Here is a 22,425-nt window from a genome sequence, read left to right as displayed (position 1 = left end):
CACCACCCACGTCCCCGGAACCTTACAAAGGGGCAATTTTTTCATTGATTATTACATTGATGTCCCTGTTCTTCCTTGGGTTTCAAAGGCTGCACTGGTTGCTGGCCTCCTGTTGCCCCCCCCTCCCATCCACCCCCTGGTCTACATGAAGGAGGGGGAGGCTGAAGAGGTAAGGAAAGATGGAAAGGCAACACCATTAAAAGTAAGGTTCATCTATGTGCATTCCAGCAACCAGGTGGTGGATGCCACCAATCCTAATTTATAAGGTGAGAGATAAGCTCATGAGGAACTGTCAGGCCAGAGCGAATCTGGCTTCAAGAGGAATGAGGCTGGCCTCTGATTCATGAAGACTCCAGGGACACCCCTTTTGAAGAAGAATGAGAACCACTTCTCTTTCCTTTTTTCCTTTTCCATTGCAGTGCATATTTATTTGCATAAAAATTATACCCCAAAAATCCTCAAAGCAGGGGGGGAAAGCAGCTGGTCATCCTTGGAGAACCACAACAAATTTTAAACCTCCTTTACTCATTGTTGTGCTTGCTGACTTCCTCCCCAGGCCCAGGGAAGTGTTTTGAGTCTGCTTCACTTGCTGCGCAGCAGAAGGCGATGAGATTATGAGTCATGGGGTGGGGAGAGGTGTGTATGGATTCAACAGCGCTAGGCTTATTTTTGGGTTGCTGCTTTGTTAATGTTAATACTGTTTTATAGATTATGAATGCTGTAGTACTTTATGAATCCTATAATATGACTTTGTCGTATAATACAACTTTCTTGTAAAAAGCTGTTTAGCTTATTTTTTTAGCTGAGTTGTTAATAGTGTTTTATAGATTAAAAGGTAAAGGTAAAGGGACCCCTGACCATTAGGTCCAGTTGTGGCCGACTCGGAGGTTGCAGCGCTCATCGCGCTTTATTGGCCGAGGGAGCCGGCGTACAGCTTCCATCCAGGTCATGTGGCCAGCATGGCTAAGCCGCTTCTGGCGAACCAGAGCAGCGCACGGAAACAGCGTTTACCTTCCCGCCGGAGCGGTACCTATTGATCTACTTGCACTTTGACGTGCTTTCGAACTGCCAGGTTGGCAGGAGGTTTTATAGATTACAGTTGTTTTACTGGAGATTTATATTCTTTATCAATGTTCCTGCAATTGCATGTTGATTGCCCTCCTAAAAGACAAAGTCCAGCAACTGGAGGAACGTGTAGCTACGCTCCAAAGAATTAGAGAGCTGGAGCTCTTCTTGGAAGCAGCAGAGAACACCGTCTCCACCAAGGAGGAGACAGGAGACTCCCCTGGGAAGGAGGCTAGTTCACCAACACAGGAGCCTGATATGTGGAGAAACGTGACTCAAAGAAGTAGGAGGCCCAGGGTTCGCTCTGATTGTTTAGAAATACACAATCGCTTTGAGGTCCTCTCCCCTAGCATGGAAGACGAAGAGCAGACTCCATTTGAGGATCTCTCCCTCATTACAGTCGATCAGGTATATGAAGATGAGCAGCAAAGTCAGTCCTCAGGGAATGTGCAGGCGACCTTGGAACGGACCGCTCACGGAAGAACCCCGACCAAACCTAAGAGGAGGCGTGTAGTGGTGATAGGGGATTCCCTACTGAGGGGAACAGAAGCAGTGATCTGTGGGCCTGACAAGATGTCTCGGGAAGTGTGCTGTCTCCCCGGGGCTAAGATCCAAGATGTAACTGAACGACTGCAAGGAATCATAAAACCCACTGACAAATACCCCTTCCTCTTGGTTCATGTGGGAACCAATGACACTGCAAGCAATAGCCTCCAGAAGATCAAAAGAGACTACGAGGCTCTGGGCAGGAAATTGAAGCAATTAAATGCACAAATCGTCATCTCATCTGTCCTCCCAATTGAACGACGTGGCCCAGGGAGAGAGGGGAAAATAGTGGAAGTAAACAGCTGGCTTCGCAAATGGTGTAAACAGGAACGGTTTGGATTCTTAGATCACGGACTGCAGTTTCTTGAAGATGGACTTCTGGCAAGCGATGGGCTGCACCTCACAACGGTTGGGAGGAATGTTTTTGCCAAAAAACTCAGAAACCTCATCAGGAGGGCTTTAAACTGACTAATGTGGGGGAGGGAGACAGTGCTCCTGAAGGTAGGAGTCTATCAATTGATGAAGATGATCATCCAAATGTCATAGACCAAATGGAGCAAACAGCAAGCAGACCTAGTGGTGGGAGGAAAAAATCCTTAAATAAGAGACACAGGGGAATGACTAATGGACTTCAATGTCTGTACACTAATGCACAAAGCATGGAAAATAAACAAGATGAGCTTGAGCTCTTGGTACAGCAAACTAAATATGACATAATAATAGGCATCACTGAAACCTGGTGGGATAAGTCCCACGATTGGAATGTAAAAATGGAGGGATACAATCTATTTCAGAGAAACAGACCAGACAAGAAAGGAGGAGGAGTGGTGTTATATGTCAGGGATGTGTATACCTGTGAAGAGATCCAAGATTTAGAACCTCAAAGCCAAAGTGAGAGCATTTGGGTCAAAATTAAGGGAGAGAAGAATAACAGTGACCTCATTGTGGGAGTTTACTATAGATCCCCAAGCCAAACGGAGGACATAGATGATGCCTTCCTGGAACAGATGGCCAAGCATGCAAAAGGAAGGGAGATAGTAGAAATGGGGGACTTCAATTACCCGGATATTTGTTGGATGTCAAACTCAGCCAAGAGCATAAGGTCAAACAGATTCCTCACTGGCCTTGCAGACAACTTCATTGTCCAGAAAGTGGGAGAAGCAACAAGAGGAACAGCCATTTTAGATCTGGTCCTAACCAATGTTGATGACCTGGTTAATGGGGTAGAAGTGGAAGGATCATTAGGTGCAAGTGATCATGCTCTTCTGAAGTTTACTATACAGCGGAAAGGAGCAGCCAAGCATACTAGGACTCAATTTCTTGACTTTAAGAAAGCCGACTTCATAAAACTTAGGGAAGTGCTGGGTGAGATCCCATGGACAGTAATACTAAAAGGAAAGGGAGTTCATGATGGCTGGGAGTTTGTTAAGAGGGAGATAGTAAAAGCACAACTTCAGGCAATACCAATGAGACGGAAACATGGAAGGTGCCTAAAGAAGCCAGGGTGGCTATCTAAAGAACTTTTAACTGAGTTAAGATTAAAAAAGGATGTGTACAAAAAATGGAAAAGGGGGGAAACCACGAAAGAGGAATTCAAACAAATAGCCAGCACGTGTAGACACAAAGTCAGAAAAGCTAAAGCACAGAATGAACTCAGGCTTGCTAGAGAGGTTAAAAGCAACAAAAAAGGCTTTTATGGGTATGTTTGTAGCAAAAGGAAGAACAAAGAAACAGTGGGGTCACTCAGAGGAGAAGATGGTGAAATGCAAACAGGGGACACAGAAAGGGCTGAACTCCTCAATGCCTTCTTTGCCTCAGTCTTCTCCGATAAAGAAAACAATGCCCGACCTGAAGAATTTGGAGCAAATGATTCAGCAGAGAAAACACAGCCCAGAATAACTAAGGAGATAGTACAAGAATACTTGGCTAGTTTAGATGTATTCAAGTCTCCAGGGCCAGATGAACTGCATCCAAGAGTATTAAAAGAACTGGCAGATGTGATCTCAGAACCACTGGCAATCATCTTTGAGAATTCCTGGAGAACAGGAGAGGTCCCGGCAGACTGGAGGAGGGCAAATGTTGTCCCTATTTTCAAAAAGGGGAAAAGAGAGGACCCAAATAATTACCGCCCAGTCAGTCTGACATCAATACCAGGGAAGATTCTGGAGCAGATCATTAAGCAAACAATCTGTGAGCACCTAGAAAGGAATGCTGTGATCACCAATAGTCAGCATGGATTTCTGAAAAATAAGTCATGTCAGACGAACCTGATCTCATTTTTTGACAGAATTACAAGCCTGGTAGATGAAGGGAACGCACTGGATGTAGCCTACCTTGATTTCAGCAAGGCATTTGACAAGGTGCCCCATGATATTCTTGTAAAGAAGCTGGTAAAATGCGGTCTTGACTATGCTACCACTCAGTGGATTTGTAACTGGCTGACTGACCGGACCCAAAGGGTGCTCATCAATGGTTCCTCTTCATCCTGGAGAAGAGTGACTAGTGGGGTGCCACAGGGTTCTGTCTTGGGCCCGGTCTTATTCAACATCTTTATCAACGACTTGGATGATGGACTCAGGGGCATTCTGATCAAATTTGTAGATGACACCAAACTGGGAGGGGTGGCTAACACCCCAGAAGACAGGATCACACTTCAAAACGACCTTGACAGATTAGAGAACTGGGCCAAAACAAACAAGATGAATTTTAACAGGGAGAAATGTAAAGTATTGCACTTGGGCAAAAAAAATGAGAGGCACAAATACAAGATGGGTGACACCTGGCTTGAGAGCAGTACATGTGAAAAGGATCTAGGAGTCTTGGTTGACCACAAACTTGACATGAGCCGACAGTGTGACGCGGCAGCTAAAAAAGCCAATGCAATTCTGGGCTGCATCAATAGGAGTATAGCATCTAGATCAAGGGAAGTTATAGTGCCACTGTATTCTGCTCTGGTCAGACCTCACCTGGAGTACTGTGTCCAGTTCTGGGCACCACAGTTCAAGAAGGACACTGACAAACTGGAACGGGTCCAGAGGAGGGCAACCAAAATGGTCAAAGGCCTGGAAACGATGCCTTATGAGGAACGGCTAAGGGAGCTGGGCATGTTTAGCCTGGAGAAGAGGAGGTTAAGGGGGGATATGATAGCCATGTTCAAATATATAAAAGGATGTCACATAGAGGAGGGAGAAAGGTTGTTTTCTGCTGCTCCAGAGAAGCGGACACGGAGCAATGGATCCAAACTACAAGAAAGAAGATTCCACCTAAACATGAGGAAGAACTTCCTGACAGTAAGAGCTGTTCGACAGTGGAATTTGCTGCCAAGGAGTGTGGTGGAGTCTCCTTCTTTGGAGGTCTTTAAGCAGAGGCTTGACAACCATATGTCAGGAGTGCTCTGATGGTGTTTCCTGCTTGGCAGGGGGTTGGACTCGATGGCCCTTGTGGTCTCTTCCAACTCTATGATTCTATGATTCTGTGACGTCCTATTATGCTGTAATTTATTGTTTGTGATTCATGTGAATGAAAAGTGGCACAGAAATGTAGTAAACCAAGCCAGAGGTCTGCTGTGCTGCGCATCTGACTGGGCCAGGGGCCCGATCCTGCAGGCTCTTCACGTTTGGACAAACCACATTTTCAGCCCAGAGTGGGACCCCGGCAAGGATATGAGGAGAAGCCTTTCCACGCCAGATGCACCTTCCCTGTGGGGGTCTCCTTCGCCGATTCCCGTCCCCCCGGTCTTCCTGAGGGCGCCGCGCACCATTTCTTCTTCCCACCTCATTCCCTCCTCGCAACAACCCGGCGAGGGAGACTGGACTAAGGACGCCATGGCCGGACCGAGGTCACGTGTCTAAAAAAGTGGAGCCCTGAACCCGAGTTCCCCTAGTCCTCGTTCAAGGAAAGAAGGGGAATGGGGTGGCGGGAATCCCAAAAGCTTTAGGGCGAGAGAGAGAGAGAGAGGCCTCTCCTCAGCCTCCGTGCCAGCTGCGCGTTGACTGTGAGGCAAAAAAGGCACGCAAATATTTCCTTTCCCGCCACGAAGAACAAACTTCTCGTTTTCTTTTCCTCAGCAAACTTTATTCGGCGTTAAAAACAAAACAACCCCGCAAGGCAAAGCCTCCCCTTCTGAGGCGAAAAGAGCCTCGCCCCGTCCCGGCTTCTCCCTCCCCTGAAACTCGCTTCCGCCTCCACCTCCTCAGGCGGCCTTCGCCCCGAAGGATTCAAGAGGCGCGACAAGTTCCTCCTTCCCTCGCAAAAACTTCTCCGAGCGAAGGCGGCGAGAGATCCTCCGCCGGGCGGTAAGGGCGGGCGGGCGGGCGGGCCAGGAGGCGGCTTTCTGGCCCCGCGGGCGAGGGAGGAAAAAGCGGCCGGGAAAGGAAGGCCGCCTGGCGCGGCCAGGATTTATTCGGGGAGGGGGGCGTGGCGGCAGGAGGCCCACCTGCCCCCATTTCGGGGGGGGGGGGATTACTTCGCGCCCCCCCGGAAGTCTGTCTTCTTTAAGCGAACAGACAGAAAGACGCGGGGGCAAATATTCAATCTTTTGTGTCTCTCTTTTTCTACCTACGTCCTACAACATCGTAAAGAAAGGACACCTGGAAGCTTGAAATTATAAAATGACTCATTAAAACCAACCACAGTAACATCCGCATTGCACACAGAAAATTAAGATAACAAAGGATTACGTTAAAATAAAAATTACAAATAATCCTATTGAGAAGGATGAACCTGGTGCACTGCTATCGATTTATTAATGCTTGGCTCTTTTTTTGGCAGCAGCAGCATCCTTAAATCACCTGATTAACTATTTGCAGTTTGTTTCCTTTTTTAGTTAAGAGATTTGTGACCTCGCTGAACCCACCTTCCACTAAATACGATGAAGGAAACATGGGTCTAGCGGGGGGGGGGGGGGCGCAGCTGTTCACCCAGATCAAGTAAAACAATAAAAATACTTGACTAACTAACTAATCATGTCAGTTTTGCTGCCCTAACAAAAATCCTGGCTATGCCCATGGAAGAAAATGCAATTAAAATTGTACTACTGTATAGTCCAGGGGCGGAGGTGCCACTGTCCCACAACAGCACCATGCTAACAGAAAAATCTGTCAAAATCTTCAGTAGGAAGTTAAATAAAATATTAACATCATGTGGTTACCAGCATCTTCACCTTATCTTGGTGGTGACAGGTGGGCACAGCAGCAGCAAGAAGGAAAACCACAAGCTGGTATAGCTAAGAAATGCTGTTGCTGGTTCCTGCCCTTTTAATCTTTCCACAATACCTCTCTGCCCCAGTGTAACATTGCTGTGGAGTAACCCTACACTGAGGCATAGAAGATATTGTGGGGGGAATCAACATGATGGGCACCAGCCACAACCACTCAGGATCCATGTGACAAAGGCAGTGTGACTAACTTTTCGCTATGTAGCACCTCTGTTATTTGAACCTTCACTATCCAAAACCACTGAATCAAGAGATGCTATGTCTTGCATCCAGCCCTGTGGCACCATAACTCTTTGTGTGAATAGCTCTTCCATTATTAAGTTGATAATGTCATAGCTGTTGCTTTTGTGTTGCAGTAGAAATATATTCGCAGAAAGCTAATGTAATCACGACTACTGGGAGACGCGTCAGAACCCTACAGAAAAGAAATGGCAGCTGATAAAGCCCTTCAGCTAAATAATGCAGTAAGAAGAGGATTGTTCGAGACTGTCCGGCAGTTGATAGAAGAAGGTAATGATATCAATTCAAAGGTGAATGATGGATGGACAGCCCTTCACAGTGCTGTACAAGTGAACGAAGAGGAAATTGCCCGCCTTCTGCTGGACAGAGGAGCCGATCCACTTGCTAGGAAGGACAACGGAGCTACCTCCTTTATTCTAGCAGGGATAACAGGCAATGTTGAACTTTTAAAGCTCTTCCTTCAGAAGGGGTCGGCCATCAATGAGTGTGATTTGAATGGTTTCACGGCATTCATAGAGGCTGCTGGGTATGGGCGAGAAGAGGCCTTGAGGTTTTTGTATGAGTGTGGGGCAGATGTTAACTTGCCCAGAAATGTGGCTGATGAGGATAAAAGGGCCCTGAATAAAGGTGGAGAAACAGCCCTGATGGATGCTGCCAGGAATGGTCACTGCTCTGTTGTCAAAGTCCTAGTTGAAGAATTGGGGGCTGATGTGAACATCTGCGACAACTGGGAGAGAAATGCATTGGTCCATGCTCTCTCAGTGCCTAAAAAGGATCAAGGCAAAGAGGCAGCTAAAAAGGATCAAGGCAAAGAGGCAGCTGCCCTTTTCCTCTTAAAACATGGGGCCGATGTGAATAAGAGAGATGAAGTTGGGAAAACTACTTTGATCCTGGCAGCTGAAAGGGAAAGCCTAGACCTGGTGAAGGCTATATTGGAAAAAGAAGAAGTGGATGTGAACGATGCTGACAGAAACAACAAAACAGCCCTTATGGCAGCAGTGGAAATGGAAAATTATGAAATAGCGAAGACATTGTGTGAAAAGGGAGCAAGAACAGACATTGGGAACTTGATAGATATGGCCAGCCTGAATTACAACAACAAAATGATAAGGCTTCTTCGCCAGCATGGAGCATTGTCTTGTCTAAGGCAGCCAGAAATACAATGGACCTCTGCTAGCAGACATTGGCAATCCAAGCTCCGAGATCTTTATGGAAAGTATCGTCCTATGATTGGAAAACTCAAGATCTTCATGTTTCCAGATTTCCGAATTCAGACAAGTTCCCACGGAGGTGTCTACCTAGGATTCTACAATGGGGAAGAGGTGGCTGTGAAGATATTCCCCACCACTGCAGAAAATGCTGAACGAGAGAAAACCTGCCTTGAGAAGTGCCGTACCAGCAAACATCTGGTGAAGTTCTGTGGGTGGGAAGAGCAGAACGCCTGTCTCTACTTGTGCCTTTCCCTGTGTGAGAAAAACCTTGAGGAATACTTCAGGACAGCAGAGACTGAGAATGGAACTATGAGAAGTAATGTTATTATTGAAACAGTATTTCAGGCAGTGAAGGAACTGCACTCATTTGGATTTGGGCATCAAGATCTGCACCCAAGTAACGTTTTGATAGGTTTGTGTTCTTTCTTATATGGCTGGCTGTCGAGTGGAACCCAAGCCATTACCCAAGTGTAGTTGAAAGAATTTTATGAAAGAAATATGGAGTAGCAGGTTTTCAATTTTATGGTGTAAACCAAGGATGGGGAATCTGTGTCCTTTAAGATACCGTTGGCTAGCAAGTCCCATAATCTCGGAACATGGAGCTGATGGGATTTGGAGTCCAGCACTAACTGGAGCACCACAGGTTCCCTACACCTGGGGTGGGGGGTGGGAATTGGCTAGCCAATCATCTGCAAGGGGTCAGAAATTCAGATCCAACATGTGAGCAGCATAGAAGAATAGTTTCACACACAAGCTGAAAGAAAATAGCAGCAGATATTGGAGATTTATTACAGGGAGTGATATGGGATTGACTCTCTGGTGACATACCAAACCCTTGGATATGCTAAGCTGTAGTGATCATAGTGCCCTGCATTTTCCTCTTCTAACCAGCAGCCTCACTGGTGCAAGGCACAGTCTGACCCCCTCCTTTGGTAATCTTCATAGAACACTAGCCATTAATTTGATCCTGAATTGATTTTAGAATGAATTGATTTTAGATTGCATTTCAATTAATTGATTGTGATTTTATGTAAACTGTGTTACTTTTATTGTTGTTAGCCACTCTGAGCCCGGCTTCGGCTGGGGAGGGCGGGATATAAATATTATTATTATTATTATTATTATTAAGGAAGGAGAGATTCCAGCTCAGGAATATCTGCTTTTCAGGCAAAAAGTTAATTATGTTCAACCCCCAGCATCTCAAGGCAGGCTTGGGAGAGACTCCTGTGTGGCCCTGTGGAGAGCCACTGCCAATCTGAGCATAAACAATGTTGAGTGCAGAGGGACCAATGGTCTGACTAGATATAAGGTAGCTTCCTGTGATCCTAGTCTCCACTCTACTCACGCAGCTCCCAGATCAAGCCGTCTGGAAGCTGACGCCACCATCCTAAATCTTGAGAATAATTTCACTACACCTTTTTACTGCTTCAGAAATGTGACCCGCCTCTCCAGTAGATCTCCATTGTTTACTTACTTATTATGCACTAATACTTTGAATATTATGATTTCTCTTCTGCATTATATCCCCTCAACAAATCTGGAACGTAGGACTAAGCAGATGGATGGATGGTTTCAGACAGAAGTCATTCTAGTTCTACCTGGAGAACAACCTACACCAGGCATCCCCAAACTCGGCCCTCCAAAAGTTTTGGGACCAAAACTCCCACCATCCCTGACCACTGGTCCTGTTAGCTAGGGATGATGGGAGTTGTAGTCCCCAAACATCTGGAGGGCCAAGTTTGGGGGTGTCTGACCTACATATTCAGATAAAAAATTAAGTTCTGTTGGCATCTACATTAGGGTGGCAAATCTTTTTAGGATCAAAGGTCACATTGCCATGTTGTGACTTCCAGTAACTGAGCATGGGGGTGGGGGTGGGTGGGGAGTCCCTGAAGTGATATTAGTGCTTGAGGTGAATATTTATTTATCATACTTCTGTGCTGCCTCAACATCAGAAATATAAAAACAATACATTTCAAATAAAACATAAAAGCTAAAAGCAGCAGAGATAAAGCGAAACTAGTCAACAATACCCTAAAAATGTTCATGGCACAGACACATCTTTGATGTTTTAAAATAATAAAGTGTCAAAATCTCAAAAATCCACAGAAATCAAAAGCCCCTAAAAAGCCTTGGGAAATGAAAATGTCTTCATTTGACCATAACAGCAATACAAAGTAGGCCTCAGGTGGACTCTCTGGGCAGGCCATTCTATAACTGGGTATAACAGCTGAGAAGGCCTTCTCCCTAGCAACCACCAGCTGGCTCTCATGAGGCAGGGACATGCAGAGAAGAGCCTCATGCGCTGACATGAGGTTTCACGTAGGTTTGCATGTGAGCAGGTGAATTGGCTGCTCTTGTTGAATCTTGAAAGTTTACAATATGTGCTCTTTCCCCACAAAGCATTCAATGCACAAAGATGTGAAAACCATTCCACTTGATTGCTTCCACTTATGTATTTATTTATTTTGCTAGATGTCACAGGCAAGGTTTTTCTAGCAGATTTTGATAAGTCCAGAAAAATAGATGACGAAGAAGATCTTACCATCACAGAAGATCTGCAGGTAAGTGAGCCTCCTTTGCAGTTGCCTCCCCAGCCTTCTATATTTGCAGAATGATTATCCCCAACCATTAAGGCAATGTATTATGTGTTTGTGCACAATATACTTTTATGCTTAACCATAACGTAGAGTTGGGTTGAATGTTCGTCCTACTCAGAGTAGCCCCATTGAAATCTGGCTAACCTAAGATCAATAATTCCAATGAGTTTACCCAAACTTTGCCCGGTTCAATTTGTATTTATTTATTTGATTTCTTACCAGCCCTTCACCAAAAGGCGCCAGGGTTGAGTACAACAGTTTTAAATACAATACTGTATTATTGGAAACATTTTAAAACAAATTAAAGTCACGTGAATATGGTAGATCCTGAAAATGAGTATATCAGGTGTATGGTTCAAATTTATTCAAGAATAAATTGACATCACTAAGAATGTTAATTGCTAGTTCTGGTCCCAGGAGTTCTTTCTGGTAACAGTGTCATTGTTTTTGTGAAATTTTTAATTTCCTGTATAACCCCAGTATAGTTGTAACCTGGAAGTTGAATGGAATCCATTCCGGAAGTCCATCCGACTTCCAAAATGTTCGGAAACCAAAGCACAGCTTCTGATTAGCTGCAGGAAGCTCCTACAGCCAATCAGAAGCTGCGGAAGCCCCATCAGACGTTCGGGTTCCAAAGAATGTTCGCAAACCAGAACACTCACTTCCAGGTTTGCGGCATTTGGGAGCAAAAATGTCCAAGTACCAAGGCGTTCAAGATCCAAAGTACGACTGTAGATTAGAGAATTTAATAACCTGTCATTGCAGCCCTGTGTTTCTAAGGGCCAAATTTGATTCCAGTCGCGGTGGTGGTAATCTGATCAGGACCATAGTGGTGAAGAACCAGTGTGTGCCGGGGAATGGTATCTAAACATTCCTCCAACATTTTTTTCCCAGGTTGAAATTACCTCCATCTGCTATTTAGTCTATAGGGCAAAACATAGAGATACTGAACAAGCTGTAGTATAATCCTATTCTCTAACATTTTAGGTAGGTTTCTACATGCAAGGGGTGTGTTTGTGTGTAGAAACATTATGTCATGTGATTGCATCACTTGCAATTTAAACTGACACAGCTCAGACACAGATTTTTAGCATCTCAGCAAGAACTAAGCCCAGGCGCAAAGGATAAAAGTGTGGTTCCAGTCTACTTGCCCAAGAATGACATTCTGTGTTGTGAAATCATATTGCCATTTGTTCTCACATGTAGGCTCTCAGAAGTCTAGCCCTGTATGTTGCTATGAGAGGGACAATCTGCTTTGAAGCCTTGCCTGCGCAGTGTCCGAAGGATGTAGATGATCACTTTGAAATAGAAGACCTCAGAGCAAGTCTGGAATCTCCTGATGAAAACATCCCAGTCACTGAGCAACTGGGACAGCTGATCTACCACCCTTATTTCTGGAGCAAGAAGGTGTAAGTACTAAATAAATACAGGAAACTTAGCAACTATCCATTCTTATCATTCTACCTTCCTCAGTTTGATTTGCCCTGATACTACAACAGCATGGAAGAAGAAACTTTGCAAGTAGGATTAGAATGACATTTTGGGGAAATGTTTTAATCCATTCACTTCTATTTTTTGAAATCTTAAGTTTTGCCTTCAGAATTGAAGCTCAGAATTAGATTACGCTGCTTTATATGTCTTTGTTGCTTATAGACTGTCATGTGCTTTGTCATGTTGTTTAAAATATAATGAATGTTCAGGCTGGGTTGTTGTCCCTCATGTGAAAACCACATGGCTAATCATTAATGTAAGATAAAAATAATGCCGTCAAACCTCGGTTGTCAAATGTAATCCATTCTGGTTACAGGTCGGTAGCCGTGTTGGTCTGCCGTAGTCAAAACAAAATAAAAAAATACCTTCCAGTAGCACCTTAGAGACCAACTAAGTTTGTTATTGGTATGAGCTTTCGTGTGCATCCGTTCTGGAAGACTATTCGACTTCTGAAATGTTTGACAGCCAAGTTGCAGCTTCCGTTTGGTTGCAAGAGCTTTTTGCACTCAAGCAGAAGCCGCGTTTGACGTTCAAGTTCCAAGGAACATTCGAAAACAGGAGCATTTACTTCTGGGTTTTTGGCATTAGGGAGCCGAAACGTTTGAATATGGAGCCATTCGAGAACCAAAGTTTGACTGTATATATATTTCAGTAAATAACTGCAGTGAACTTTGGATAGTGAGTTTGCTGCAGATATGACAGCACATTGATGCAGTATTGATATTATTTGTCATTGCTAGCCATCAAATACCAAATGTTGAATATGAACTATGTCATGTGCAATTGGCACTGAAATCCATGCACTAAGATTTAAGGGATCAATGTCTGATTCTACACTACTAATTAGGGCTCTGAAAATCCACCCTCATGCCTAACAAAATCTCTCAAGAGACTTTAACAGGCAGAAACACACATTTCAAATTGGTTTTGCACAGCCACAATAATAATGCCACATCTGGAGAGCCACAGATTAGCCACACTGCATTAGATGGTAATGTGTCAGGGAGAGGAAAGGCAAAATCAGAGTTTTGTTATAAAAGGCAGCTTGCAGAGCAAGGATGCCCCTTCCTTGCATATGACAGGAGTTAATGGGTGCAGTATACCTGCCCCAGGAGAACAGAGGAAGCTGCTTCATTCTAGGTCAGACTATTTGTCTATGTCTTGGTGTTGTCTGCCTGGCTCCAGGGTCTCATTGCCTGCTACTGGCGATGGCAGGTGTTGAAGCTGGGACCAAGCATGTGCTCTGTCCTTTCCCAGTCTCTGAGACCAGCTTTACCATATGGTCACCTTGGCTCTTGGTTCTTAGTGATTGCTTTTTGTTTGCCAGGAGATACAGGGTCTTAAGATACGTTGGGAATGAGAGCGATATAAAGACACGCAACACTCGGCACCATAACAGCACTAGTGAAATTCTGAAGGCTCTGAATAGTGAGGAAGATCCTTTCAAGGACTGGACTGAAAAGGTAAGTGATCTCTTGCAACTCCGTATGAAAGCTTCAGCTGTGTTGGTTTGAACCGCCACATTTGACCTCTTTTCCTTCTGCATTGTCAGTGCCAGTGCTTCATCACTTCTCAAAGGCATGAGGGCAACTTAAGTGCAAAACAAACAGCTTAGGTCTGATTCACGTCTTTACAATATGTATAGCTGGTCCTGGGCAAGTATCTGTTTGCCCCTGCAAAACCATTCCAATGTCTGTGAAATGATTTGCCGTTAGATCAGATTGAAAACCAAAAGTGAGTGTTCCAGTTTTCGAACCTTCTTTTGGAAGCCAAATGTCCAGCAGGGCTTCTGCAGCTTCCGATTGGCTTCAGGAGCTTCCTGCAGCCATTCAGAAGCCTCACTTCAGAAGTTGAATGGACTTCCGGAACAGATTCTGTTTGACTTCCAAGGTACAACTGTGTTTTCGATCATTTGGGAGCTGGAATGTTCAACTCCCAAGGTGTTTGGGAGCCATGGTATGGCTATTGCAAAATCTGCCAAGCAATATAAATGGAAATTGTTTCAATAAATTAACCAGTATAGTATTATAATAACCAATATATGTCATACTTCATGCCATTCTGTCAAATGTATATTTTTGTATATTTCTGTATACTGTATATTTTTGTGACTTGGAATCTGCCAGCTTGCAGGTCTACATGGAACTGTATTGTGAGGAGTGGGCTTCATGGAGCCAAATTAATGACAGGGGACATGTGTTTTTTTCAGATTGATAAGGATGTATTGGACTGTATGGTTGGTCCCTTTCATGACAAGAAAAAGAATAAGAAAAACAATAAAGATTATGAAAACTGTGTGACAGATTTACTGAAGCTGATCAGGAATATGGGGGAGCACTTCAGTGAGAAGGATGAGAAGTAAGTGAGAGTTGTTTTTTCTAGATTTGCAGAGGAGACACTGAGTGGCCATTTCTATGCAGTGTACTTCCTCTTCTATAAACCAGTTCTATGTGAATCCGGAGTTAGATAATCACACCTTTGAAAAGGCCACCCAGTGGTCAAGTGGAGTTTTGCACCTCAGCTACCAGCTTCAAGTCAAAGGGCTAAACTGCTTCCTTTTGTGCTGCATTTCTAGGCACAGGTCTGGACTTTAAAGCGCCGTGTTTGAGTGCATTTGATTTATCCCAGCACTATGCCCAGGAAAACCCATGCTTTGATGTTGGATCAGAGCAAACAGCAATAGGGTTTTCCGTGGGTTGGCATTTGCTCCAATTCAGAGACCAACATTCACATTCTATTTTTAAAAATACAAATCTAAACTACTGCTTGCTTACATACTGGTATTAAAAGGATTCACATTTTCCTCTATTTCAGAGTGAAGGAAATAATCAAGGAGCCAGAAGACTATTTTCTGAACCTTTTTCCAAATTTAACAACTTATGTCTACCGGACTTTGCATAATATACAATATGATAAACATTTTCCGAATGCACAGAATTCTTCTCAGCTATAATGGGGACCAATAGACCGAGATTCTTCATGAGAGTTCTCTTCTGTTTCAAGGTGTAAGAATAATTAAGAGGCAAGCAACATGTCCCTCTTTTTCTGAGCCTCTTTCCAGAATTAATCATTTTCATCTTGCCAGAATTTGTGCAACACAGGATGATATATATTCTCCAAGTGCTCAGAACCCTTCTCAGTTGCAATGAGAATCGGCAGCAGTTGATTCTTGCACGTGACTCTTCTGCCTTTCTTCAGTGTGTCCCATTCAGCTAAGATACCAGATAAAGTCAAATAAGAAAGCTGCAGCACGTGTAATATAAAGAGACAGAAAGGAAGGTTGTGGCTGGCAGAAGGGAGCTTTAGTTGTCTATGCATTTGCGAAGCTTGTTTGCTTGAAATTGAGGCTTTCTCTCACCTACCAGCAAAACATCAATCCAGATGTTGTATAATTTCCTGAATGTTATGCTCTGCAGTGGAAAGAGAAAATAAATACTTCCTATTACATTCTGCAGTTGTTTGATCTTGGATTGCTTAACAAATGCAAATGAAACTGCAGTCAAACTACAGCAGTTCTCTTTAGTGTACTTGCCCAGAAATGTTGCTCCTTCAGATCTCCATGCATTTCCATACTGCAGAGCTGCAATAAGGCAGTCTACAACTTCTAGTTTGGTATCAACCATGTCAAATGCAACTTATGGTGGGTTTAGATTCTTGGCAATATAGCTGCAACTAATGGGGCTTCCATTGCCATTGCACAAAAACAAGGTGGATGCAAAAGGCCCCCCTTGGGTCTGACACAGATCTCTGCCAAAGAAAACTACATTCTACATTCATGCTGAACTACGGAAAGGACCATGGCTGTCATGGTGGAGTTTAAAATTTCAATGGCACCCTGGGCAACACCAAAATTTGCCCTTCCCTGCCTCTCATCTTCCATTGTTTATCATTGCTGCAACACCCCTCCACCCCTCTTGGCTCGGTGCCCAGTGCAGGCGAACCAGTCATGCTCCCCTAAATCCACTTCTGGTGGCTGGCCTAAAGCCTGTTCCAGGAAATGAGGGGTGGCGGGGTTGGGGTATAAGTTAGATGTCTTGGCATCTTCAGAGGACTCCAATTGGCTGCCCTTCAGAATAACACTAGGTTAGCTTGATAAGTGTCTGATCTCTGTGTAATTACAAGGGCCCCTGAGATGATGGGTGGGCACCCTCCCTCCTCCCTCTGAGGGCTCTAATGGGCTTTCCTGGTGGCAACAGTGGGCTGCATCCGTGCTCGGAGAAGGACCAGACAGATGCGTGCCTGGGTGGCCCTTTTAATTTCCCACAATGTAGCACAGCTGTGGGGTTGGGAATCAAAATGGCAGCTAGAAATTTAAAGGGAGGTTCATACCACACATTGTAAGTTAGGAGGCATCTGTTAGGGTTCTGGGACCCTAACAGTTGCCCAAGAATGCTGGGTCCTGGCATCTGCTCTGATGACCTGCCTGTCCCATCTGCTCTCTACTGTGTGTTGGTCCCTCTAATAATAATATTTTTTTTTATATTTATATCCCACCAATCTGGCTGGGATTCCCCAGGCACTCTGGGTGGCTCCCAACAGAATATTAAAAACACAATAAAACAGCAAACATTAAAAACTTCCCTAAACAGGGCTGCCTTCAGATGTCTTCTAAAAGTCAGATAGTTGTTTATTTCCTTGACATCTGATGGGAGGGTGTTCCACAGAGCGGGAGCCACTAGCGAGAAGGCCCTCTGCCTGGTTCCCTGTAACCTCACTTCTCACAGTGAGGGAACCATCAGAAGGCCCTTGGAGCTGGACCTCAGTGTCCAGGTATACTGGGCTGAGGCCATTTAAGGTTTTAAAGGTCAGAGCCAACACTTTGAATTGTTGCCTATCTGACAGCTTTGGAACACTGGGCAAGGACAATCAGTTTATGTCACTCAAGATTAGTTCTGAGGTACTTCAAAAGAGTAAGGTGAACGATGGAATGACGGGCATTGGCAGTGGGGTGGTGGCCTTGTGACAGGGTGAAGGAAGAAATTCTGAGAGGGAAGGCACCCAGGCTGAGAAGGCAAAACTACCATTAAGTGAGTGTGGCAAAATTAGGACTCCCCTGGTGCACAAAGGGGGGGGGTACTATTGGACAGTGTGGATGGTCTATTCCCTGGGAGCACCTGTTTTGAACCAATTTACTGGGATCTACACACTGAATTACTTGTTATAAACAATTTAAGGGATTAAAAAAAATCTGTATTGACAACATTGCTATTACAGATACAGTGGTGCCCCGCAAGACGAATGCCTCACAAGACGGAAAACCCGCTAGATGAAAGGGTTTTCCGTTTTGGAGGTGCTTCGCAAAATGAATTTGCTATGGGCTTGCTTCGCAAGACGAAAATGTCTTGCGAGTTCCTGCAATATTTTTGCTCACCACCCCCCTTTTTCTAAGGCACTAAGCTGCTAATAGCCTTTTAGCAGCTAATCCGCTAATCCCTTAAGCCTTTAATAGCCGCTAATAGCCGCTAAACCGCTAATAGCGCTAATCCGCTAATAGGGTTGCTTCGCAAGACGAAAAAACCGCTAGACGAAGAGACTCGCGGAATGGATTCTTTTCGTCTTGCGAGGCACCACTGTATTCAAAAATGCCCTTAAAATAACACTTCTCTTTTCTTTTAATTCAAGCTTAAATCCATGAAGATTGGGCCTTCGATGCTTGTTCTAATTCATACATATAAACTCTGAAACCTCTCCACTTGATCTAAGGGGATCTAAAATCTAAGGTTTCTTTTACTTAAATGGAAGGAGAAAAACTTCACCATTACAAATTGCATATTTTACTAGAACAGGCAAAGAAATTTAAAAGTGCTTCTGTAAACCTCTACTGGTTGATACCATCCCACACCAGTCCCACACGCTGCTCTGCGGACAGGAAATTATAGCAGCAATAGCGACATGGCTGGGCTAGATACGGAAGTCCATCAGGCCAGAGGTCCTCATCTCTGGTTTAGGGCCATAAGAACACTGCTGAGCCCTTCATTGACAAATATGGAGAACCTCTCCCATCTCACCCAACAGAACCCCGTGACCTAGTGAATGCAGTTTCGTTAAAGGACTTTAGTCCTGACCTGCAGTGAAGTCTTGTCATCCAGCAAGAAATGCCTGGAATAATCTTTTCCACGATGTCCAGACAAGGAACAGTGTGAGATCAAGTTATATCAGTTTATTTCCAGCACTTACAGATGAGGTCCTGTGCAGAAGAATATATAAATAAGAAGAGTCTTCATAAACTGCAATCTGAAACAACAGCTTAGAAGTCTTTTTTGCATATATGCAGTCAATTAATTGCAATTACATGCAAACACGATGTCCTGGCTGTACAGCAGTATTAAATATGTAACTGAGCTCATACACTCAGTTTTATTTAGATATTTATTTAATTCATATACCACTCTTCATCTAAGGATCATAGGGCAGTTTAAAGTATAAAAACATATAAGACAGTAACCAGCCAAACAATATCCAACACCATAAAGCACATTTGAAACACATTATCACAGTTTCAAGCACCCAGAATTCTTCGAATGAATTTCCTTTAAAGGTATGTTGCAAACACAGCTTAAGAGCACTCTCGTATATCACTGTAATTGTCATGACTTCCCACAAAGAGTCCTGGGAAGTGTAGTTTAATATCAGCTCTCTCCAAAGATTCAATTCCCAAGAATCTTTGGAGGAAGCCATAACTGTTAAAGTGTCATAAGAGTGCTTTAAAGGTATATAGTGGATGTAACCTGAAATAGCCAGTTTATTGCCAATAATTTACTTTAGCTTGTGTGCCACAATCCTCTCTAATCATGGCGGTTATGTCAAGCATATGTGACTGTTCTTGACACAAACAATTTAATATTGCAATCAACATAAAATCAGTTCATGCTTCTCATTTTTTCGTTTTGCTCTTGAGTGGGTATAATTCTGCACAGGTTAAGCACTTGGGTCCCATTCATTTCAGCAGGAGGATTAAACTTGGTATTCCAAATGTGACTTAAACATGTCTAATTTTGACTTGCTAGTGCCCTAAGATTTTAGTTTCCCTGGGTACCTACCGTCTCTGGGGCACACTTATGGTTGTTGAAGACTTTCTTAATGCTTCTAAACTTCCCACTGAAGCTAAGGGTAGAAAAAGAGACAGCATATTGTACCTGACGCAGTCGTACGAGGCGGCTAAACTATTCTAAGACTGTTTTTTCATCCTTCCACCCCAACCAAGGAAGGAGCTATCTAGACAACCATCAGGCATTTTGTCTGTTTATAATTCTGCAATTCTTTGTTGAGCTATTTTATTGGGTGGTAGTGGTGACTCAATGGGTGGAATTAAGCTGTGACTGGATAGGGTCAGGGTCAGGCCCTTTGGCTGGATCTTTGCCCCTCCAGACTGGTGGTTTATTATGGGTGTATTCTGCAACATCTGCTTGGCACAGTAACAGCGCACTATTGGCAGATTTCTTCTGCTTTGGTTTGTTCCGCTTGCATAATGCTACCACATTATTGCTATTCTGAGAGGCTATAGCACAACAAAAGGAGGACAGAAATAAACTGGAGCATTTGTGGTATAAAAAGTTTCAGGCAAAAAAGCAAGCAAGCATGGAATATGCGCTGATTGGCTCTGAAGCCAAATGACGGCCCTCAAACATCTGCAGTCCCAGATAGCCTTGAAAGTGGATGCACATCTGATCTTCCCAATACCCCGATTTGCGTGGGACATCCCAGAATTACAGAAGCTATCCTGGGTTCTGAATGCATCTTGGAATGTCCCATTTTTTGGTCCGGTGCTTTTGCACGAACCAGGGGGCTTGCACCAGTGAGCTGGACCAAAAAATGCTCGTTCTTTGCTCTCACGCTCTTGCACAAGTCATCTGGCTCCTGCATCTGATTTTGTGGGGTGTTAGAGGGCAAGCCAATGCTGTCATGAGCACAAATCATCATTGTTGCACAATAAAATAATAATAATAATGTTGGGAGGGGCTCTAGTGTCTCAGCTCATATTCTGTTTCCTGACCAGCTGCAGTCCGGAAGCTGAGAGAATTTAGTAAGGGACCCCATCCCTGCCACTCTGTCCACCAGCCTTACTTCACCTTGGAGAAGAGTTAGACTTTGAGTACCAATCTTAGCTTGAGTGTCCAAAGTTCTTGGAAATGCAGGTTACAAAGATGGCTGGGTTTCTGTTGGAAATTCCAGTGTCTGGGTAGACTTGTCTTGGGTTCAGTTCCTGAGGCTAATTCTGTCAATGAGGCTGAGTCATGCCAGCATGTCCCTGGCACCGAACTATCTCTAACATGTAACCCAGCCAATTCTGGGTCAAACTGGAAGCGGTAGATAATGTATATCCTGAAGTGCTGAGATAATTCAACAACTTTTGTATTATCTCCCAACACTTGCAGCATGGCTGCAGGATTGCTCATAAGGATAAATTATACACAAAGATTGCAATGCATGTATCTTGGGCAATTGATCTGGCCATGAGGGTCCTTAGCAGGAGAGTCCCCAAGGTGGCAGCTCTGCGAGAACTCCCCTGCACCGCCACCATTGCCACAGAAGTGGCACTAGTATCAGCCCAAATCACACCTGAAATCACGAGTTTTTGCAGAGCGCTTCTCTACCAGTGGCGGAAGTGGTCAGGCAGGCAGAGAAGTGGTGCCAGTGGCAGCAGGGCAGGGCAAGGTGGCACTTCCCATTTTGCCTCAAGCAGCAAAACAGGACACACCACCCTGGTTCTTGGGCCCCTGTGGGAGATCCGACCAGCTCCCACACCGCACTCCTGCAGTAACTTACACTTCTCGGCAGGCAATTCTTCTGATTCTTCCTTCGGCTGCGGCAGGAGTAGCTCAATGCCTCTGAGTATAGTATACCTGATGACTGGATAATCTTTTTGAAATTGTAATAATAAAAAAGACAAAACATAATATTACACCAGAGGATTCCCAATCTCACCAATCACCTTTCTGAAGGTCCGGTTACCCCAGATAGGATAGATGCAAATCTCTGTGGTTGTTAAAAGCACAGAGAATACTTTAAAGAAAACTGTTCAGAAGCCAGAATTCCATTCCCTTGATGGAATAGACACTTAATAATTACTTGACAAGTGCTCAAGGCATTTTTGGCTGGCTAACGTCTGAATAGTTTTTCTGTCAATTAATGCTTATGTGGCATCATCATGCATCTTAAGCCTCAAGACTTGAGCTATATGTAACTTCTCAGCGAGCCTGAAACTGCTCAACAAACTAATTGCACAAGATTGCCAGCTTGAAGACTCCTGGAGAAAAAAATGATTTTGATTTCAATATAATAATAACAACAACAACAACAACAACACAAGTTACATTTGTTAGTGACTTTATCTTGCTCAAGGCAACCCAAAGCAACTTACAGAGCAATGGGCAAAGGGGGCTAGAAAGGTGAGATAAGATTCTGTGGAATATCATAGCACCCGTTAGCTTGCTGTGGCCAGGATGGGAGGCTCAGAAGGTGGCTTTCCTTCTTTTTTCCTTTCCCTTCCTTTCCTTCCCTTTACTCTCCCTACTGACTCTGCCCCTCACGCTGACCACATCTGCTCCAGGACCTGTTTAGTGGCCTGTCAGGGCAGGGAGGGGCTTAGGGATCAAGGAGAACCACGACCCTGACATGTCCCAGTTCAGCCCACACCATCCAAGGAGCATCAGCCGTGGGTCACCAACAGTGACGGAGCTTTCCACTCCCATGGGGGGAGGAAGAAACCTTTGCCAGCAGACCTCCCTCTCTGCTGACAGGGGTTGTGGGTCCTTCCACTGCCTGGTCTGCTGCCTCAGCCACTCTCCCACAAGGCTGTCATCCAATTTTCAAAGAACTTAGAATTTTTAACCATGGATTCTGACTTAGTCATAACTGGGCAACTGGGCATTGGAAGAGACTGTATATTGAAACTATGGAGCTAAGCAAATTCAACAAGAGAGTATTTCAGATACTTTGAAATACTTCATAATAGTGTTGTGAGTTTTGGTTGTGTGCCTGGGTCCCTTCGGATTCCTGTATCCTCCAAGGATTGGTAATGGCCCCCTAAGTATGGGTTGTGAAGGTAACAAAGGAA

At 44.3% G+C, this 22,425-nt stretch overlaps 2 protein-coding genes across 8 annotated transcripts in view; one reads left to right on the top strand and one right to left on the bottom strand.

Annotated features, from left to right (window-relative positions):
- The first annotated feature begins 533 nt into the window (after nt 1-533).
- Nucleotides 534-15,815, top strand: RNASEL (ribonuclease L). The gene is made up of 8 exons (XM_083446521.1): nt 534-618; nt 5,217-5,906; nt 6,937-8,689; nt 10,753-10,841; nt 12,084-12,286; nt 13,696-13,831; nt 14,578-14,726; nt 15,183-15,815. Exons 3-8 carry the CDS (start codon nt 7,255-7,257, stop codon nt 15,319-15,321), a joined length of 2,151 nt encoding a protein of 716 aa, XP_083302647.1. The 5' UTR covers nt 534-618; nt 5,217-5,906; nt 6,937-7,254; the 3' UTR covers nt 15,322-15,815.
- RGSL1 (regulator of G protein signaling like 1) overlaps nt 15,214-22,425 on the bottom strand; it is a 40,260-nt gene continuing 33,048 nt past the window's right edge. For 4 of the 7 annotated variants that reach the window (XM_083446484.1, XM_083446481.1, XM_083446486.1 and 1 more), the window contains 4 exons: nt 21,135-21,227; nt 19,409-19,472; nt 18,434-18,555; nt 15,214-15,778 (listed from right to left, as the gene is read on the bottom strand). In XM_083446484.1, the coding sequence (XP_083302610.1) occupies nt 18,519-18,555; nt 19,409-19,472; nt 21,135-21,227 (194 nt within the window). In that variant the 3' untranslated portion in view covers nt 15,214-15,778; nt 18,434-18,518. The remainder of the gene's footprint in view (nt 15,779-18,433; nt 18,556-19,408; nt 19,473-21,134; nt 21,228-22,425) is intronic. The other 3 variants (XM_083446482.1, XM_083446487.1, XM_083446483.1) reach the window with 2 other exon arrangements.

The sequence above is a fragment of the Podarcis tiliguerta genome, assembly GCF_965153285.1.
Source record: "Podarcis tiliguerta genome assembly, chromosome: 6".
Taxonomy (NCBI): Eukaryota; Metazoa; Chordata; class Lepidosauria; order Squamata; family Lacertidae; genus Podarcis; species Podarcis tiliguerta.
The sequence above is the reverse complement of the archived record's forward strand: the minus strand, read 5'-3'. Positions and strand labels throughout refer to the sequence as shown.

Excerpts from the sequence above, each read along its gene's own strand:
- RNASEL (XM_083446521.1), top strand. The coding sequence starts at position 7,255 with ATGGCAGCTGATAAAGCCCTTCAGCTAAATAATGCAGTAAGAAGAGGA. Across the intron at positions 10,842-12,083 it reads CCATCACAGAAGATCTGCAG|GCTCTCAGAAGTCTAGCCCT; the intron begins GTAAGTGAGCCT and ends TCTCACATGTAG. Across the intron at positions 13,832-14,577 it reads TCAAGGACTGGACTGAAAAG|ATTGATAAGGATGTATTGGA; the intron begins GTAAGTGATCTC and ends TGTTTTTTTCAG.